Raw genomic sequence first — 17161 nt, 5'->3', positions numbered from 1 at the left:
CAATTAGTCACCACCGGTCGTCCGAACCCCTCCCCTGACCCCGCCCCGTGCCGTTCTCGCCGTGCACGGCTGCGACCCTGGGCGGCGGGAACGTCGCGCGCGGCACGCCACGGCAGCACGCCAGCTGCCGTGCTCGGCCGTAGCCGGGCCGTGCCGACCACCAGTCGGTCCCGATACGGACAGTCGGGAGGTGGTGAACTTTTGTGACCGACTGAGACGGCTCTGACCGGTGAAAATAGCGAGGATCGTTCGAACACGAAAGACTCCTGTGTTTCGGTGCTGGAGATCATGTGAAGTGGACGTAGTAGTAGGACATGCGTGCAAGCCATTATTAGTTCGCAGGTGTTGAAATGTGCATTCAGGTTTTTCATACAAGGAAGAAAGATAGTTTGAATTAAATAAAATACAAAATAAGCCACATTAGTTGGCAATAATCACAAAACAATTAATTAAAGCAGTACAAATAAGCAGCTGAACAAAACTGTGAGGGTGCTCGTATGAGGCCACGTTGAGTGGTGAAAGCGGAGTTATTGAACGATCTGCATTTAGCTAAGTGGTGAAAATTTCGTCAGACTCGTGGAACCCTCGTCATCCGAGTGTCGATATGGCAATCATCTGCATGTTCCATCGCAGGAGTTCATCCTCGTCTTCGTCATCGTCAGCAGACGAGGAGTCCGTTCAACTTCAGGTAAGAAACTGACCCGGAAACAAAGGAAAGGCGGTTTAGCTGGAGAGCACTAAGGGTTACACAATTTCGGTCATAATAGATAAGCAATACATCATGACCAGTCATTGCGCTAAAATATGAAAATGAGGCAAGGAAGTCTTCACGATACCATAGCGTCTACGACGTTAACAAAAGTTTTATCAAGGACAGATACGTGTAGTTACTCCATGGTCAAAATACACATTTGGATATGCGTTTTAACCCTCGCCGGACCTATTGGTTTTCTACATACGCGCCGGCCGAGGGGGGGGGGGGCGGGTACGACCCCCCCCTCGCCGTTTCGCCCCTGGTGGAGCTAGCGCGTCGCGGAAAAAACGAGCGTGTGCGCCGTTACGAGACGCAGAGATTGGTACCCGATTTTAAGGTCCTAGGTCAACCGGTGACCTCTGAGGTCAGGTCAAGTGCCCCAAGGTACGGTTCAGTTTTTGGTGAATAACTTCGCCAAAAACGGCCGCAGAGCGCCGATTTTGGCAGCATCGTGTTCGTCTCGCTTAGGCGCGTCGAATGATATACTTTTTGTCCGGGTCAGGTCAACTTGGGGTGTTGACCTCAGGTCAAGGTCAGGTCAGCACCCCCAGGTCACGAAGTTGGTCGAAAGAGGTCATGTCGCATATCATTCGATTCGGCAGGTCTTCCTGAGTCCATTGGTGGCTTTCCCGACTCGCTAGCTCAATTTGATCAAGAGTTATTGACGAAAAACTAATATGACCTTGATGACGTCATAAATGACGTCACGCAAGGTCAACATTGCAAAAGTGACGCATCTAACCTTGCAAGGAGTGCGTAAAATCACGATTCTGTGTGCTTGAGATAGTTGGAGATCGTTCCCGGCGCCAGAATAGCAGTTTTCATTTTTCCCCATTGACTTATTATGGTGAGGTCACGAAAATGACCTGACCTCATATGACCTTTAGGAAAAATCCGAGATATACAAGTTGTGGGACTCATAATGGATACTAGATCCTGCAAGTTTCATTTCCCTGTGACATCTCCTCTGGAAGTGAGGGCGTTGCGAAGTTGCGACATCTGAAGACCGTGCAGAGGTTCACTTATGACGTCATAGGTCAGTGACCTGACCTGACTCAAAAATGCGGTTGGTGTCAAAAGATCCGGCTTGGATCAAAGGTCAGGTATGCCAAGTTTCAGCTCTCTATCGCCAGCGTGTTCGGAACTATCGCGAAAAAACCCTATGGGGGGGGGCGGCACCCGCCCCCCCCCCCCTCGGCCGGCGAGGGTTAAAAGACATTTTCAAAGTTTTTAATAAACCATGAGAACGTTATATGATTGGTAGCCTAACAATTAATTGGTAATATTGGTTATTCCGGATAATCAATATTTGCAATTTATATTTGCAGTAAGTGAGCTTAGTCCATGGAATCTCAGAAACCACTAACAATCAACAGTCTGAAGCATGAGCGTGTCTGCAACATTTATCAGATTGGTGTTATCAAAGACACGAGTTTTATTCCATGTTCCTGCAAGTGGCACCGTCAGGTAATCTGCTAAAAGCCTCTCCACTCCACTCCAGCTCATGCTACATGGCTTGAGACTTTGGCTTAGTATCGGGGGTTTCGGATGACGACCCAACTCACTTCGGCAATGAATCCCGTGAAGGCAGTGTCAAGGCACCTTTTCAAGTACACCACACGATTACGTAACTCGCTTGGTTTTAAATTTTATTGACAAACTGATTCAACAGACATCTATGGAAACATCTATTTAGGTAAACCTACATGTCTTAACTACAGTGAAGATGTGAGCGCAATCGGCAGTCCAAGATATCACTTCTCTAAAGACGTCGAGTTTCGTCCCAGCGATGCACGATGTGACGCACTATATCCCAGCCTTTGAAGGTTAAACTCACTTTAAAGTGCATTCACAAGTTTGGTGACAATGGAAATATATGTGGGTTCAAGTCGTAAAACCGAGCAAGGCACATCTCACGCAGTCATTTTTGCAACACCTGAACATTCAATTCATGGCTTATTTTGTATAAGAAAAGAAAGGTACCTATATTACATAAATGTAGAAATATCACATGTGTTCGCTGTTCAACCCATCGATTCTCACTAGGTATGCACAATTCATTATTTTTCTAGCAAGTCATTCTTCCTTTAGTCTCAGCTGGTGCTCGATATGCCATTTTGTCTCACAAAGTAGCTCTCGACAGCCATTTCAGCATCCAAGCAAGCGTGAAGTGTCAGCATTGCTCATGGACCGTGGAGTCGCACCTCTGATATAGTTTCTGCCAAACGGCTGGCTGAGAAACTCCACCGAGAAATTTCATCAGCATAAAATCGCATGTCACTTTCCACTTGATTACCATGATTGATATTGATAAGTAGTCTAAAATATATAGCATAAGAAAGCCCAGGATGAAATCCAGCACGAATCAGTTATTATCACAGTGACGCATGAAAACATTAATTTTAATATGATTCCCCGTGCGTTCTCGGCTTTTTTACTGCAATCAAAGTAAAAGATCCAGTGCAGAAAAGACTGCACGCGTCAATAAAATAAATCACGCGTTAATTTTTTCGTTTTACTCTCGACAGGTTTTGCTTCTTCTTGACGAGCGCATTCAAGCTGCTCGTCTAAAAGCCAGTGATTGTTATCTGGTTTTGCTCTACATATTTGTGAATTTCTTTATATTATTTTTCTGATCAGCTGGCTGTATGGATATTGATAATGATGATGGGAGCAGCTCAGAGATGGGAGAAGAAGAGCTGGAAAACATGGTTCGACAAGCTGAACAGAAAGGAACAGCCCGACAAACAAAATGGGCGTTGAAAAAATTCGAAGACTGGATGACGAAAAGAAAAGTTGATATCAACATGAGTGAGGTCGAGCCTACAATGCTGTCTGGGATCTGCGCCGTTCAGTTGCCTTCGTTTAGTACCTATGCCACGTAGCATTTCTCTCCATAGGTTTGTTACTGCAGGTTTAATGCAATACACGATTCTTTGGCAGGCGCAAATGCATGAGTTTTCTTACATCGGTGCCATAAGAAGTTGGATGGAATAGTGACCAATATATACGCTAAATCATACGTTTAATTGACGCGTGAATCAATTTTTGCTCCCCCCCAAAAAGCCAAGCCCCTTTTTTCTTTAACTCCCCCCCCCCCAAAAAAAAACCCTTTAACAATCCTGACCGGAGCGCTGAAATACTCAATGCTAAGAACTTGAACGACACAGGGAATCAGTGGCGCAGCCAGGGGGGGGTCAGAGGGTCAGCTGACCCCCCCGAAATTTCTGTCAGGGGCCCGTTCGAGAGAGAGAGAGAGAGAGAGAGAGAGAGAGAGAGAGAGAGAGAGAGAGAGAGAGAGAGAGAGGGAGGGAGAGAGAGAGAGAGAGAGGGAGAGAGAGAGAGAGAGAGAGAGAGAGAGAGAGGGAGGGAGGAGAGAGGCCCTAATCTAATCGGACGAGCCCGCTTCGAGAAATGCCTACTGGGACACCACGGGTGAGGGGTCGGCCTGGGGCCCCAGGTGGACGGGGCCCGGGCCCCCGGGAGAACGGGCCCGGCCCCTGGGAGAACGGGCCCGGGCCTCCTGGGTGGATGGGGCCCGCCCCCCCCCCCCGTTGATGGGTCCGGGCCCCGGGAGATTGGAGAACGGACCCGGGCCTCCCGGAGAACGGGCCCGGGCCCCCGGGAGAATTGATCCGGGCCCCTGGGAGAACGGGCCCGGGCCTCCTGGGTGGATGGGGCCCGGGCCCCCGGGAGAACGGGCCCGGGCCCCCGGGAGAATTGACCCGGGCCCCTGGGAGAATGGGCCCGGGCCCCCTGGGTGGATGGGGCCCGGGACCCCCGTGGATAGGTCCGGGCCCCCGGTAGAACGGGCCCCGGGCCCCGGGTGGACGCCGGACCCCGGGTGAATGGGGCCCGGCCCCCGGGAGAACGGGGCCCGGCCCCCGGATGAATGGGGCCCGGGCCCCCTGGTGGACGGGCCCCGGAGCCCCGGGTGGACGGGGCCCGGAGCCCCAGGTGGACGTGGCCCGGGCCCCCGTGTGGATAGGGCCCGGGCCCCTGGTTGAATGGGGCCCGCTAGGGTGACCCGCTTGCTCCGCAAAGCGAATAAGGGGTATTTTCGATCGGTGGGCGTTTGGTTGGTCTTGTGTCCGTGGGTGATGTATCCATTTCGGTTGATTGCTTTTTGACGGCTAAGCATTTTGGATTGGGAAAAAATATCCATTTCATCGAGGTGCTCGTGTCTGATAAGCATGCGTTCTACTATAGAACATGTCATGTGTAGTTTATAACAACGGTTGACGTAGGTTATTGAAAAATGACAGCCATCGATGAATTACTATGTAGAGGTTGCCAACATTTAATGTTTTTTTAAGAATACTGTTGCTCGTCATGCAAAAGCGATGATTGGATTTTGGACAAAATTGAATGCTCTTTCCAACTATGCCATTTTCAACTGTCAAACGTACCAGGTTATACAGTAAAACCCGTGTAATTAAGTAAGTCATTAACAAATACCATTCTCTCCAGCGATTTGTTCCACCTTGTTTTTGATCAATTAGCTTTTCACAATTTTTCCATGAGAGGCGGTACATTTCTTTTGCCAACAGGCGTTGTTTGAACCCGCTCCGTCAAACAGTCACCCGAAAATAGCATTAAGTCCCAAATCTGTCCGAAACGTAAATTTCCCAGCATAAGTGCCCTCACGGGTGCACGTGGCGCGTGCCATCCCTGCACCGCACACCATTCGATAGCCCTTTCGATTCTCTACACGATACCACGTGGCGATTGGGCCCACGGTTACCGAGATACTGCACGGGGACCGGACCAGTGTCTGGCAAATTTAGTCATTTTCGCCCGATTTTGCAAGCCGATTTATACATACATGTAAAGTCCATAACGCGAATTTGCACTTTTTGAGCACGCGTCATGTGCTCGCTATCAATCCGATCGAGCTGAGACCCTCAAAGGGACGTTGCCCAAAGGCACGTATAAGTTGCGCAAATTTCAGCGCACTTGGCGCAACGGTCGGGTCCGTACCCCGCGCTAAGTAACACCATGCCGGGACCTCGATAGCAGACAGAATCTACGTCACCACATCACCACGCCACAACAAACCCGGCCCATGGCAATACATGTCCCATATGAGCGCGTTAACCCTCGCCGGCACAGGCCATTCCGGCCATTTTGCGTCCTTCGACGGCACAAGATGGTACGACCCCTTCGTGTTTGGCCCATGATCGAGCTAGAGCTTCGCGGGAAATACGAGCGTGTTCCCCGTGACGAGAGGAAGCCGACGATACCCAATTTTAAGGTTCTTGGTCATTGGTTGACCTTCCAGGTCAGGTCAATGACCGAAAAATCGGGAAAATCGGGACCTGTTAGAACGTCGTTAATTGTGGCTGCTATAGGGTTTTTCGGGGTACTGATCATGAATAGTTGTCATGTTAGTTTTGATCACAGATGATGTCTTTATGCATTTAAGCCAGGTCGGGTCAGGTCAGGTCAGGTCAACCAGTAGGGGTCCTGCCGGGTATTCGTAGTACCTACGTGCCAGCCGCCTCTGGCAGCTTCGTAACATGTTACGAAGGCACCAAAACTACTTCGTAAATGTTCAAATGGTTGCTAAATTCGGATTCAGCTCCAAAAACTAGCCTGGAAACATGTATAATTCGAAAAAAGTACCGAGGTCATCATAGGTCAATGACCTGACCTGACCTTCAGGTGACCTTGACATCCACCCTAATGCATGGGAGCAGCATCAACTCACATGTTTGAATGCTTGAAACCACGAAAAGACTGCAAACGCGCGGCTAATGCGAGCCGGCATACGCCGAATCGCGATTCTGGCCAACCATGGTCTCGGAAAGTAGGTCACAGGTCAAAGGCCATTTGGGTCAGGGTCATGAAATTTCTAGGGTAGGTGCAAAACTGATCAACGCGAGGGTACTGAAAGTTTGGTCGCGATCGGCCGATTTTTACCCGAGTTGTTCGCGAAAAACCTTAGGGGGGGAGGTTGCATCATCCCCTCCCCCTGTGCCGGCGAGGGTTAAAACTGCTTGTGAGCGAATTCACGTAATGAAGAAGAATAAAGCACAATCTACTACAGCAGCCAATAGATGACTGAGTTAGGACAGGCACGTGAGACTGCTTAAATCTTGTCCGACAGAAGCAGACAACAGTTCCGTTTGCATATATGCTATGCATGTTGCGGAAGGGGCACATTTCGGCCTCGAAAGATACGAATTCATACGTCATAGTAACATATTTTTGTCATGGTCAATTCACGTGGAAATTGAACACCGGGTGATTACCGAGCTATTGTTCTATCAAAATTTTCCGATTCAAACTCGCTCAGGGTTATCATGCAGGTAAAGGGGGCCCGCTCAGCAGAATGCGTATGAAATATGGAAAGATTCTGAAAAATGGGTGGGGGGCCCGCACACTAGGGGGCCCGCTTTGGAGGCGATGACCCCCCCGAAACGAAATCCTGGCTGCGCCACTGCAGGGAATCATACTAAAATAGATTTTATTCACGCCTTCCCGTGAGTAAAAGATATTTGATGCACTCATGGGATCATTTAAACACTCGTGTGTAAATTTCACTCGTTTCACTCGTGAAATTTACACACTCGTGTTTAAATGATCCCACTCGTGCATCAAATATCCTTTACTCACGGGAAGGCGTGAATAAAGTATAAATACAAATTTCATTGATGTTTGTGCATGGTTTTAAACTATGAAATTACATGTATCTAATTACCAATAAATTTATGAAACAGTCAATCTGCATTTGATGATTCCCTGTTGGTAATTTGCATAGTCATTGAGGCTTATTTTCATAAATCGCAGAAGTAGGTATAGTCGACTACAGAATGATGTTCCACTTTTCTCAGGTAATCATTTGCCTGGAGTGGTAGGCTGTGCCGCATCACACGGGCTGAGTTCACAAATTATAGCTTTGTCCCAATGCTCACAATCGACACGCTTAATTGCGTGATAAACGGCACAACTTAGCGCTCCGGTTAACTGATAGCTTCTGAGGAGTGGAACATCATTCTGTAGTCGACTATACATACATAAATATGCCCATCTTCTGTTCCGCAGAGTCGATGGCCGTGAGCTTGGTGACTGCAACGCAGTACACCAAGCGAGCACCAGAAAAATGCGGCACAGCATTCACATTTCTTGCAGTGTAGCTTTATGTTACGCGCTTGCGTGATAGAAGCTAGAGGCCAAGCGTCAGCTAATTTTCAGTTTACTTTACTATGAATTGCCCATTATTACTTCTTTCAGCGACACTTACCTCTGAAAGATGAACGAGCGCTTACTTCGGATGCGACTTCGTAGCAACAACGTAAATGAATGCATACGTATTACGCGCTACGTAGCATATCTCAGTCAGATAGAGAGGAGACGATATGATTTGAACAACTTCATTTAAAACTATTTCATTCAATAATTTTAAGGGCTGTTTGAATGAGACTGCAGACTGAGTAATTGCCCATGTTTTTTTTTAAAGACGTCCATCCAATTGATACGCTTGCTTCTTTACATAATAGTCATGTTTCATCGCCTACAAAAATAGCTGCACATTACACAATGAGAACATAACGTGACTCGCCGGATAGTTGAAGCTACTTTCGATATTTTCTTAGGAAAGTACCGACCACGCAATGGTAGTTACAAACACGCCGATGTTTTTTGGACAATTAACGGAGTTCCTAAATAGCACTGTTTTCGGATAAATGTATGGTTACAGACGTTGATTGCAGACGCAATCAAGTGTTGCTGATGCCATCGGACAAAAAAAAAGAACGAAAGAAAATGGAGTGTCTCTCAGGGCTTCGTATTACATATTCATCAGCAATACGAAAAAAACGATTTGATTTTATTCATAATTATTATTTTTGCAGGCCGTTACAGACTGTTAAATGGTGAACACACACACGGCATATATTTTTTTTTACCAAAAGTTCTGATACACACCACGGTGATACATGTTTGCTTATTGTCCTCAAATCGTCATGCGACTTCTCTGTCGATGCAATAAATGAAATAATTAAAAACATTGTATAAATAAGTAGATAAATACAAAACCATACAAAATGCACTCACCAAAATGCACTAAGTCTTACATGCAAAATATATAAATCAATTGTAGATTTGGAATTTAAATATGAGAGGACAATGCAAAATGTCCTTATTATATGACCAAGGTCATCTTCTTCTTCTTCTTCTCTGTGTGGTCGGCCTGCCGCCAGGGGCGATTTCGGCCGTGCTGTCCTGTTGGGTTGACTGTCCTAGGAGGCAGGCCTCCTGCGGTTAGCGATACGCCAGCTGTGGTTCTTTGGCGTGCTTGGCGTGGGCAGCGCACAGGTTGGTGTCTTCAGAGAGGCCGGTCAGATAGGCCTCGCCGGCCTTTTGCCGAGCCGCAACGGGCACTGCTCTGGAAGCGCAGGTGCCTTGCAGCCAGCTGTGGTTCTTCGGCGTGCTTGGCGTGGGCAGCGCACGGGTTGGTGTCCTCAGAGAGGCCGGTCAGATAGGCCTCGCCGGCCTTTTGCCGAGCCGCAACGGCACTGCTCTGGAAGCGCAGGTGCCTTGCAGTGCTTCTTCTTCTTTTCTTCTTTGTTGTTTCCTGGGCAGTCACACACACATTTATTATTATTATTATTATTTTTTATATATTTTATAATTATTATTATTTTTTTTGATATTTTTGTGGGCTTTATCATAAATATATATTTTTCTTACCAAGGTCACTGATCTAATGTGCTTTCATGGAAAACTGCAGCAGGTGTCTTTAGTGTCTAACTGTGGATTCTGCGTTTGCATGAAATCCAAGGAATGAGTTGGGAATGGGATCACATAAAAGGCAAACGGTTATTAATAGATCGTTTAAGTTGCTAAAAAGTCAAGTCGATGATAAATGATATGAATACTTATATAACATAAAGTGGTAATACTTTTACATATTGTACGCCAGACTCTGGTTCGCATTGTCTGGCTATATTGGCTGGATCGCTCTGGGCTCTGGTTCCCATCATTGAATGGACAGCAATATTTTACTGGGTCAGATCATTCTACAATCGGGTATAATTGATAGTGTTCATTCCCTTATCGTTCAGATATAATTCATTTCTACCTAGCCTAATCCGTCGCGTGGTCTATTTGCAATGTGTCCGAATCGTCTCCCTTTGCGTGTCACCCAATTCCGACCACATTTAGGATATCGATCTAGCGTGGCCGGGTCGCGTCACTCGAGGGGAAAGGCTGACAGTCATGCTCGGGGACCATCGAATGCTGTTACCCTGCTGGCATCACTTGGCCATGGGAAGACTGAGGAGCTCGGAGAACTTGTGCAGTGTGTACCCGGCCTGTGCGAACGGCAAATGTATGAAAGGGAATCGGTTGCCGTGAGGGCTAGCTACCGAAGAGCATTCACAGGTGGTTTCTCATCCAACTATAGCTTCTTAAATTATCCGCTGTACTATTGTGGCGCTCAGGTCAGTTTTGCTCTGCTAGCGCCCTCATCACTGTGGAGATCTCCCCAACTAAAGCTTCTCCTTACCGCCGCGCCGCCCTGGCGCTCGTAGACGGCGGACCTCGAAACCAAAGCTGCTCGTTCCCACCGCCTGTGGCGCTACTGTCAGCCGGCGAGGGCTGGGGGAGGGTCGGCCAGAATCAGCTGACAGTGAAGCGGTGAGGGCCGCAGTTGTGGGGAGCGGGACAGTACTGTGTTGAGTGTTTGACGGACGGCGGTCCGTAAGGGCAATGTACGGCCGTGTTTGGGAGGATTAAACCGACCACCGGGAGAAGAACCTCTGCCAGAGCCAGGTAGGTCGCACGCTCTGCTGTAATGACTGGTTTTTATGTGTTGTGTTCGTTTAAACCTACTTGGATGACAGTTCATGACATGAGCTGACATGATAGCTCATGTCATGTCATGATGTATTGATGTGGCTATTGGCACCCTCTGTTTGACAAGTTCATGCGTGCTCGAGTCTCTTATCGCCGAATAAGAACCCTACGTTTACAATCAGAAAGTGATATATGCCGCCCTTTACAGTTCTCGCGATTCATTTTCCGAATGATTATGACTTACCCTAACATGTTGCGTATCATGCATTGTTAGGGTTTCATTCCGGCAGTTTAGTTGCAAGCACAGGCGATTGAGCGTCTCAATCGCAAAGGGCATTTAACCGTCTTGAGGAAATAGACATTTCGAGCTGGGACATTTGCCCCCCCCCCTCCCCTTTTTACCCATCACTGGTGCTACTGCAGCGCTGGCTAATGTTCATTCGCTAAAGTAACGCCCCCAACGGGCTTTTCTATATTGAACTGCGCTTGAGGTCTGTTATGGGCCCGTCAAAGTGATCGGTTTGTATACGATTGATGAAAATACATGGGGACGAAGATAAATGTCCTCCCTCCGATGGAGAAAAGGCTACACTAGGGCGGAATGGTCAAATACGCTTTATTGATCGGCTTTATGTTCCCTATAATTAGCCTTACTCGGCTGTCACATGAGATGAGAGGAATGTGCACCTCTCCGCCCAGCCGTCGATCTTCTAGAAGCACTTGTTTGTGTCTGATTCGTAGAAAGAAGGCTCGCGGACGAATCAAGAGCATCGCTGTTCGTTCCTCATCCATCATGTCTCTTGTGATTTGTAAACTCCGGCGAACATACGGTGAATTGGCATGGTGAAACAAGTCTGCGCCTGACAGACCAAAGGCCGTGTTTTGAAGACACTTTCCTGGGGTGCCAATGAAGGCGTCACGCACTTATTTGAACCTTTGAGCATAACAAAGTACCGAGGACTTCCACTAACCAGAGAGGATCTTTTATACCTACTAGCCCATGCCAGGGCATGTCCCCTCCCTGAACCCTGATGAAAACCGTCTGATACGCTGCATGAATTCGTATATATAGTCAGACCGTCCAAACTTTCGTCGTCTTATTACATTGTCGGATGTTGTTGAAAGGATACGTTTAAAGTGGATGCGTAGTTGTTCTGGTCGGCTTTTAATTACCTCTATAGTCTCCTGTCCTTAGTTACATAAATATCGACAGGTAAAGATGGTTATCAGTCTGGAGACTGGCCCATCTTTCCCTCAAACGGCGACGGCAAAAACCGGAGCGTCCGGCAACGTCGCCGGAAGTGAATAATGATCCCACCCGGTATTTGTGTCTAATATTAATTAACAGGCACTCGTTACCTGTCAAAACACGTCATTGAACATCGTTTGTCTTCCTTCCTTTGACGGCTGGAGTCCGATTGACAGGCATTGACAAGTGACCGACCGAGGTGCCGCGTCGTCGGCGGGCAATGAGCTCTGCACGATTGTGCAATGTTGAACAGCTGGACATTCTCTCTGGAGTGCCTGTGTAGACACGTCCGGCCGCTGTTTTTCCTCTGTGACTGCAGTTGGTGCGACCTTCGGCTATGTTGTCGCCGTGTTTGTCCACTGGAGATCGTGTTCTGTTCAGCCGGTGGAGGTCAGAGGTTCATTCACCGTCTCTGAAGTCTTTGTCATGAACGGGCTGCCGTGGAGAGCAGTACACCTGTGCAACCGATTGATCCGAGCCGTGGGCTGCAGTGTGGGCACACCGCGGAGTTTTATTCGATGCATGCAGCGATTCCAACGCTCCCATACCATGTTTGTCAGTGTCATCTATTTGCCCCACCCTCCGGCCCCACCCGTTCCGTCCCACCCGAGCGTCCACCCCAGCGACCGGATGGGCGTCACGTCAGAATAAATCCTGCACTATTCCCGTTCAGTGTCCCATGCCCCCTCCTATATCCCACCCACCACCCTACCGTCCACCAACCCATCGTAATCCACCATCCCACCATCCCACCGCCCACCACCTGCACCTCCCACCAACTTAGCCTACAGTCACTTCACCTGAGACGTTTTCCAGACAGCGTCCCGTCGTGAATATGAACAGTTCCTTCTGATCGGCCGTCCATGGCAAATCACCGCGTCAACTGCCAGCCTGCGTAAATAGGTACAGCTCAGTCACGGAACGTTACCGTCTAACTGTGCTCCACCCGGCCGGCCAGCCATGCGCTTCAAAGACGAGTGACAATGTCTTGAACGAGAGGCTCTTTGCAGGGTCATTATAAAAGCTGACAAGACGCGCGTTTATTCGTCTATAGTTAAGTCTTACGTTTTCATACAACTCTTCTCATAGGTTGGGCCTTAGAGCCACTTACGGAAAGGTCTTATAAACAACAAGATAGTAGAAGCGTGGGACAGCTGTGTCCGCTGTGGGTTGATCTGGCGTCGGACAAAACTGCGTCGTAGACGGCTAGTGTCCAAAAATGCACCGAAGATGGTCGAGCTGCAGCGATACTGTGATGTTATTTGACTTGAGGCCGTAGAAATATGTATGATTAAGTGTGCCTAAGCACGAACTGGGGTCTGATATGGATAAGACAACCCAACAGCACACCGGATTTAGCTTATGGCGTAATTGTTATATGAGGCGATTTGTAAAATGATCCCCAATGATCAGCAATGCGTGATGCGCGCAGTATACGATTACGGCGGCCCGAAAGTACCCACTGAATGCGTTCAGGTCTGTTGCAATTACGCCTCTATTTTTGACCTTATCGATGGCCCGCCAGGCCCGCGTTTCACCACTCCCTCGGCAGAACCATCTCAGCACGGTGACGCAACTTCAATTATCACCATTCACCGCCACAAAGATTGGTGATGTGACGATACTGATGAACTCAATGCCACTGGCGATGTCCTTGCCATTGTGTTAAAGGCTATTTTGATCATATCCTAGAGAGCAGCCACTGAACTAGACATGGAACCATTGGTTGTACCTTCCTCTTGGCATTGTTGCACATTGTTGGCATTTACTTATTCTTCATCCTGCAGAGCCTTGACTGCCTCTGCGAATACATCATTAGAGTTCCGACCACCTTCTCTTGTACTGGTTGCTAAGCACAGCGCAACTGCATCCTGCAACATGTCGCGATTCCTGCTAAACCCACCGAAAACTCACACGTCGTCAGTTGCAGAAACGACATTCCTCATCGGTATCTTATCTGGTTTATTGTTTGGTGCCTCTCGACGATGTCGTATGCCCGGTGGGCGCCTGCCCCGGCAGTATCGGCGACACTCGGACGGGACTCGTCGATAGCTGCAGTGTTGGATTGCATCACCGATCATTGATAAAAACCTGCCCGGGACCACAGAGAAGGAATGTGGCTGGCAGGTCCACCATCAGAGGTCAGCGGGATATTGCTTCTGTCTTTCCTGTAGTCTGTTCACTGATGCTTATTGAGGCCTCATCGCCGTCACATCATGCCCTTTAACATATTGGCTATCATAACGGACATCAGCCTCACCATCACCAGCATGACACCAAACTTATCAATCTTGCACTACCGCCACCACCACCATTACCATTTACCACCACCACCATTGCCACTGTCGCCACCGTTATCGACTCATCATCATCGTCATCACCGTCACTTGCATTCAAATCAACAGCATCATCGCCGTCGTCGCCGTCAGCTCTGCTCAATCAGGCCGTCATCACCATCACCTCTGCTCAATCGGCCCGTCATCACTGGCAGCCACCGTCTGACACAATCCATCGGCGGGGGGCGGTAGCGCGGCTTCGTAGAAAGCTGCAATCTTTCCCGTACATCTCCAAGGCGCGTGCCGAGGCGCCTGTTACGACAGCGGGCGGCACTGACTAGCGCGCTGCCGCGGCGGCGATGGGACGGTGAACGGTCTCTCCCCTGACCTCTGGCCCCGCGGCGGTGGTGGCGGTGGGGGGGGGGGGGGCGGTGGCAGTGGCGGTGACGGTGACGGTGAGGGTAGTGACGGTGTCTGATAGTCCATTGTCCAGTGAATTCGTCAGCTCGTCATTGAGAAAGCGTGAACGGTTCACAGGCCATTACCGGGTTTCGTTTACGATAGTCATACTGAATGCCAGAGGAAAAGCCGCTTTCCTCTGAAAAGCGGAGTCAATGCTGACGAGGAGAAGACAGACCTGAGACCCATCAGTCACGCTCAGAGAGCTGTTTCCTTTTCTATTGAGTATAACTCAACACAGCCATGAGCCAGCCGATGCGGATATCCGCTGAAATGCGGGCCCTAACACTGAAGTACCACTCTCCTCGACCGACTTTTGTGAAATGTGCTGGAAGTCTTGCACAGCTACCGAAACCGCTAAAGGAAAAGTCTCTTCGCCACTGACACGCAACACCTCAAACCAATCACATCATTCCTATATGTGCACCATTTTTCCCGCCCAACACACACCTGAATGGGACAAAGAGACATGCCTCGCCAGCGTATTAGCCTCGCCGACGCCAGGCACGTTTGCCAACATGGGGTGTGTCCGCGTGTGTCCCCTCCTCGAATGGGCGGCGGGCTGGCTCCATTTGTAGGCACCACTTGTTGCAGGGGCCCCCGCGCGGGGCAGCCACCTGGCTGGCCCGTCCTGTGACCACCTGTGGGAGACCGGTCCGCGGACGGACAGACATTTGTCACCGCATCACCTGTCTGTCAGATAAAACGGCCTGTCATACAGCTAACAGCAGGCAGTCAGTTCTGTCATACAGCAGCCCTAGAGGCCTCGCCTGTCATACAGCAGGCAGTGAGTTCTGTCAGACAGCAGGCAATGCGGTGCGCCAGACAAAGACAGCGCGGCTCATCAGACAGCATACGGAGCCCACTCGTCCGACAACAGACAGTGCCACCAATCAAACCTAGTTAGACAGTTTGGTCCGTTTAACAGCGGACTGTATGAATCGTCGTCTTACATATGTGCTCTTTTTTTGTCACTAGACTTTCACTGTCTGACACTGTCTGACAGACACTGCACTGTCTGACAGACAGTGCGACCCGTCAGACACTGGAGGCATTACGGCCGCCACAGAAAGGACAGAGCAGCGACAGTCACGATATAAGCGGCGAAAGCTCGACGGGCTGCAGCAGCCACAGTCCATGGGTGGAACGGGGCACCAGTGTTTGATCACGATAGGTGACGCAATCTAAGGGAATGGCAAAAACGTGGCCGAATAAATGTTTGCTTCGATGTCTTGTTGCTGATTGAATTATCATGGTCGTTGTTCAGTGTGTTGCGCCATGCGCGACCGATTTTTGTATCTGCTCCAGTTATGCACTAAGGGCCCCGCAGTCTGCATTGTGCAAACATATTTGCATTTCGCAAATAAAGAGTGAATCATGCACACACTGACAAGCCGCATAGCGATGTCACGTGTGCTACAGTCAAGTAGGTCTTGAGATACCGAGCAAGAAAGTGAATGCATGATTTATTTCCGAGTGCATGCCTGAGTTGCAAGCTGCATCCTACCTGCAACTTACCTGCGGTATCGATAAGTATTGAGCATTCACACCTAAATTACAGTATATTCGACCGACTCAGTTCCTACGCTGTGATTCAGCCCGGCCAGGCCAGGCCAGCCGTGTGTGTCCCGCTGCCCGAGCGGTGTTCCAATTAGCTCGGTGCGGGCCACAGCCGTCTCACGAACCGGCACCAGGCGGGCCGTGGACGGCGCTTCACCCAGTTCTCAGGCGGGCCACACACGTGCCATCCGTACCGCTGCGGTGCCGTCAGGTGCGACAGTCGCCGCTGGAAACGTTCCTACAGCCGTGGGCATGTTGTCTGCCTACGTATTCGCTGCTACCCACTACCAGCTCGGTCTGAGTCGTAGTGTTTGACAGGAGACCTTTCCTCCTGCAGCTGTGGTTATGTCCTCTACCCACATTTACACTCTTACCCACTACCAACTCGTCCCCCGGTCGCGGGGGTCTGACAGAAACATGAAACACAGCTGCAGCCGTAGCCATGTCTTCTGCCCATCTTCAGCTCGACAGTATGCAGCGCTCGCGGCCCTGACCGTCTGCTCGGCGTCTGCCAGAGAGTCGCACTCGAGTTGGTTACCGCTCCGATTGGGAGGGGTAGGGGGAGGGGTGCGGTCGTTCCCTCCTCCTCCGGCACGTGCGGTCGTGACGTGACGTGACGATGTCGACAGCGGCGCCGTGACGACTTGGCGAGGTGGCGCGCAGCGCCGTGACGAAACGGCCCGGGATGCGGCGACGGAATGTGACGGTCCCGCTCATGAGCTGGGGAGGTGGAGGAAGCGAAACCGCACCACCCTCCTTCTACTCGTACAAATGGATAAGATATGTCTGCCTTGTATTTAGCATACTCTTCCTGGAGCGTGCACGACATATATGACATTTTTCAGTCGGTATACCGTCCGTGACAATACGCTGCGAATGTTTGCTGTCGGTCTGTTTCATGACCCGACAGCAGCCAATCAACATGCCGGCGACACGAGATCAACTGTCTGGCTGTGTCTGGCGTCAGACAGCGGGATGTGCAGCGTTGTCGCTTCGTGATTGCAGGGGCAATAACCCCAAGTTAATTAAGTCGCTCGGATTGCTCGCCATTACAAACTTGCT

At 49.7% G+C, this 17161-nt stretch overlaps 1 protein-coding gene across 2 annotated transcripts in view; it reads left to right on the top strand.

The window, feature by feature from the left end:
- Positions 1–554: 554 nt before the first annotated feature.
- Positions 555–17161, top strand: part of LOC122392951 (dual specificity tyrosine-phosphorylation-regulated kinase 4-like) — a 71555-nt gene continuing 54948 nt past the window's right edge. The window contains exon 1 of one of the 2 annotated variants that reach the window (XM_043388338.1): positions 555–688. In XM_043388338.1, the coding sequence (XP_043244273.1) occupies positions 605–688 (84 nt within the window). In that variant the 5' untranslated portion in view covers positions 555–604. Of the gene's footprint in view, positions 689–10373; positions 10532–17161 lie in introns of those variants that run through there. The other variant, XM_043388337.1, reaches the window with a different exon arrangement.

The sequence above is a fragment of the Amphibalanus amphitrite genome, unplaced genomic scaffold, assembly GCF_019059575.1.
Source record: "Amphibalanus amphitrite isolate SeventyFive unplaced genomic scaffold, NRLGWU_Aamphi_draft 000508F_arrow, whole genome shotgun sequence".
Classification (NCBI taxonomy): Eukaryota; Metazoa; Arthropoda; class Thecostraca; order Balanomorpha; family Balanidae; genus Amphibalanus; species Amphibalanus amphitrite.
This window is presented reverse-complemented; position numbering and strand designations above follow the sequence as displayed.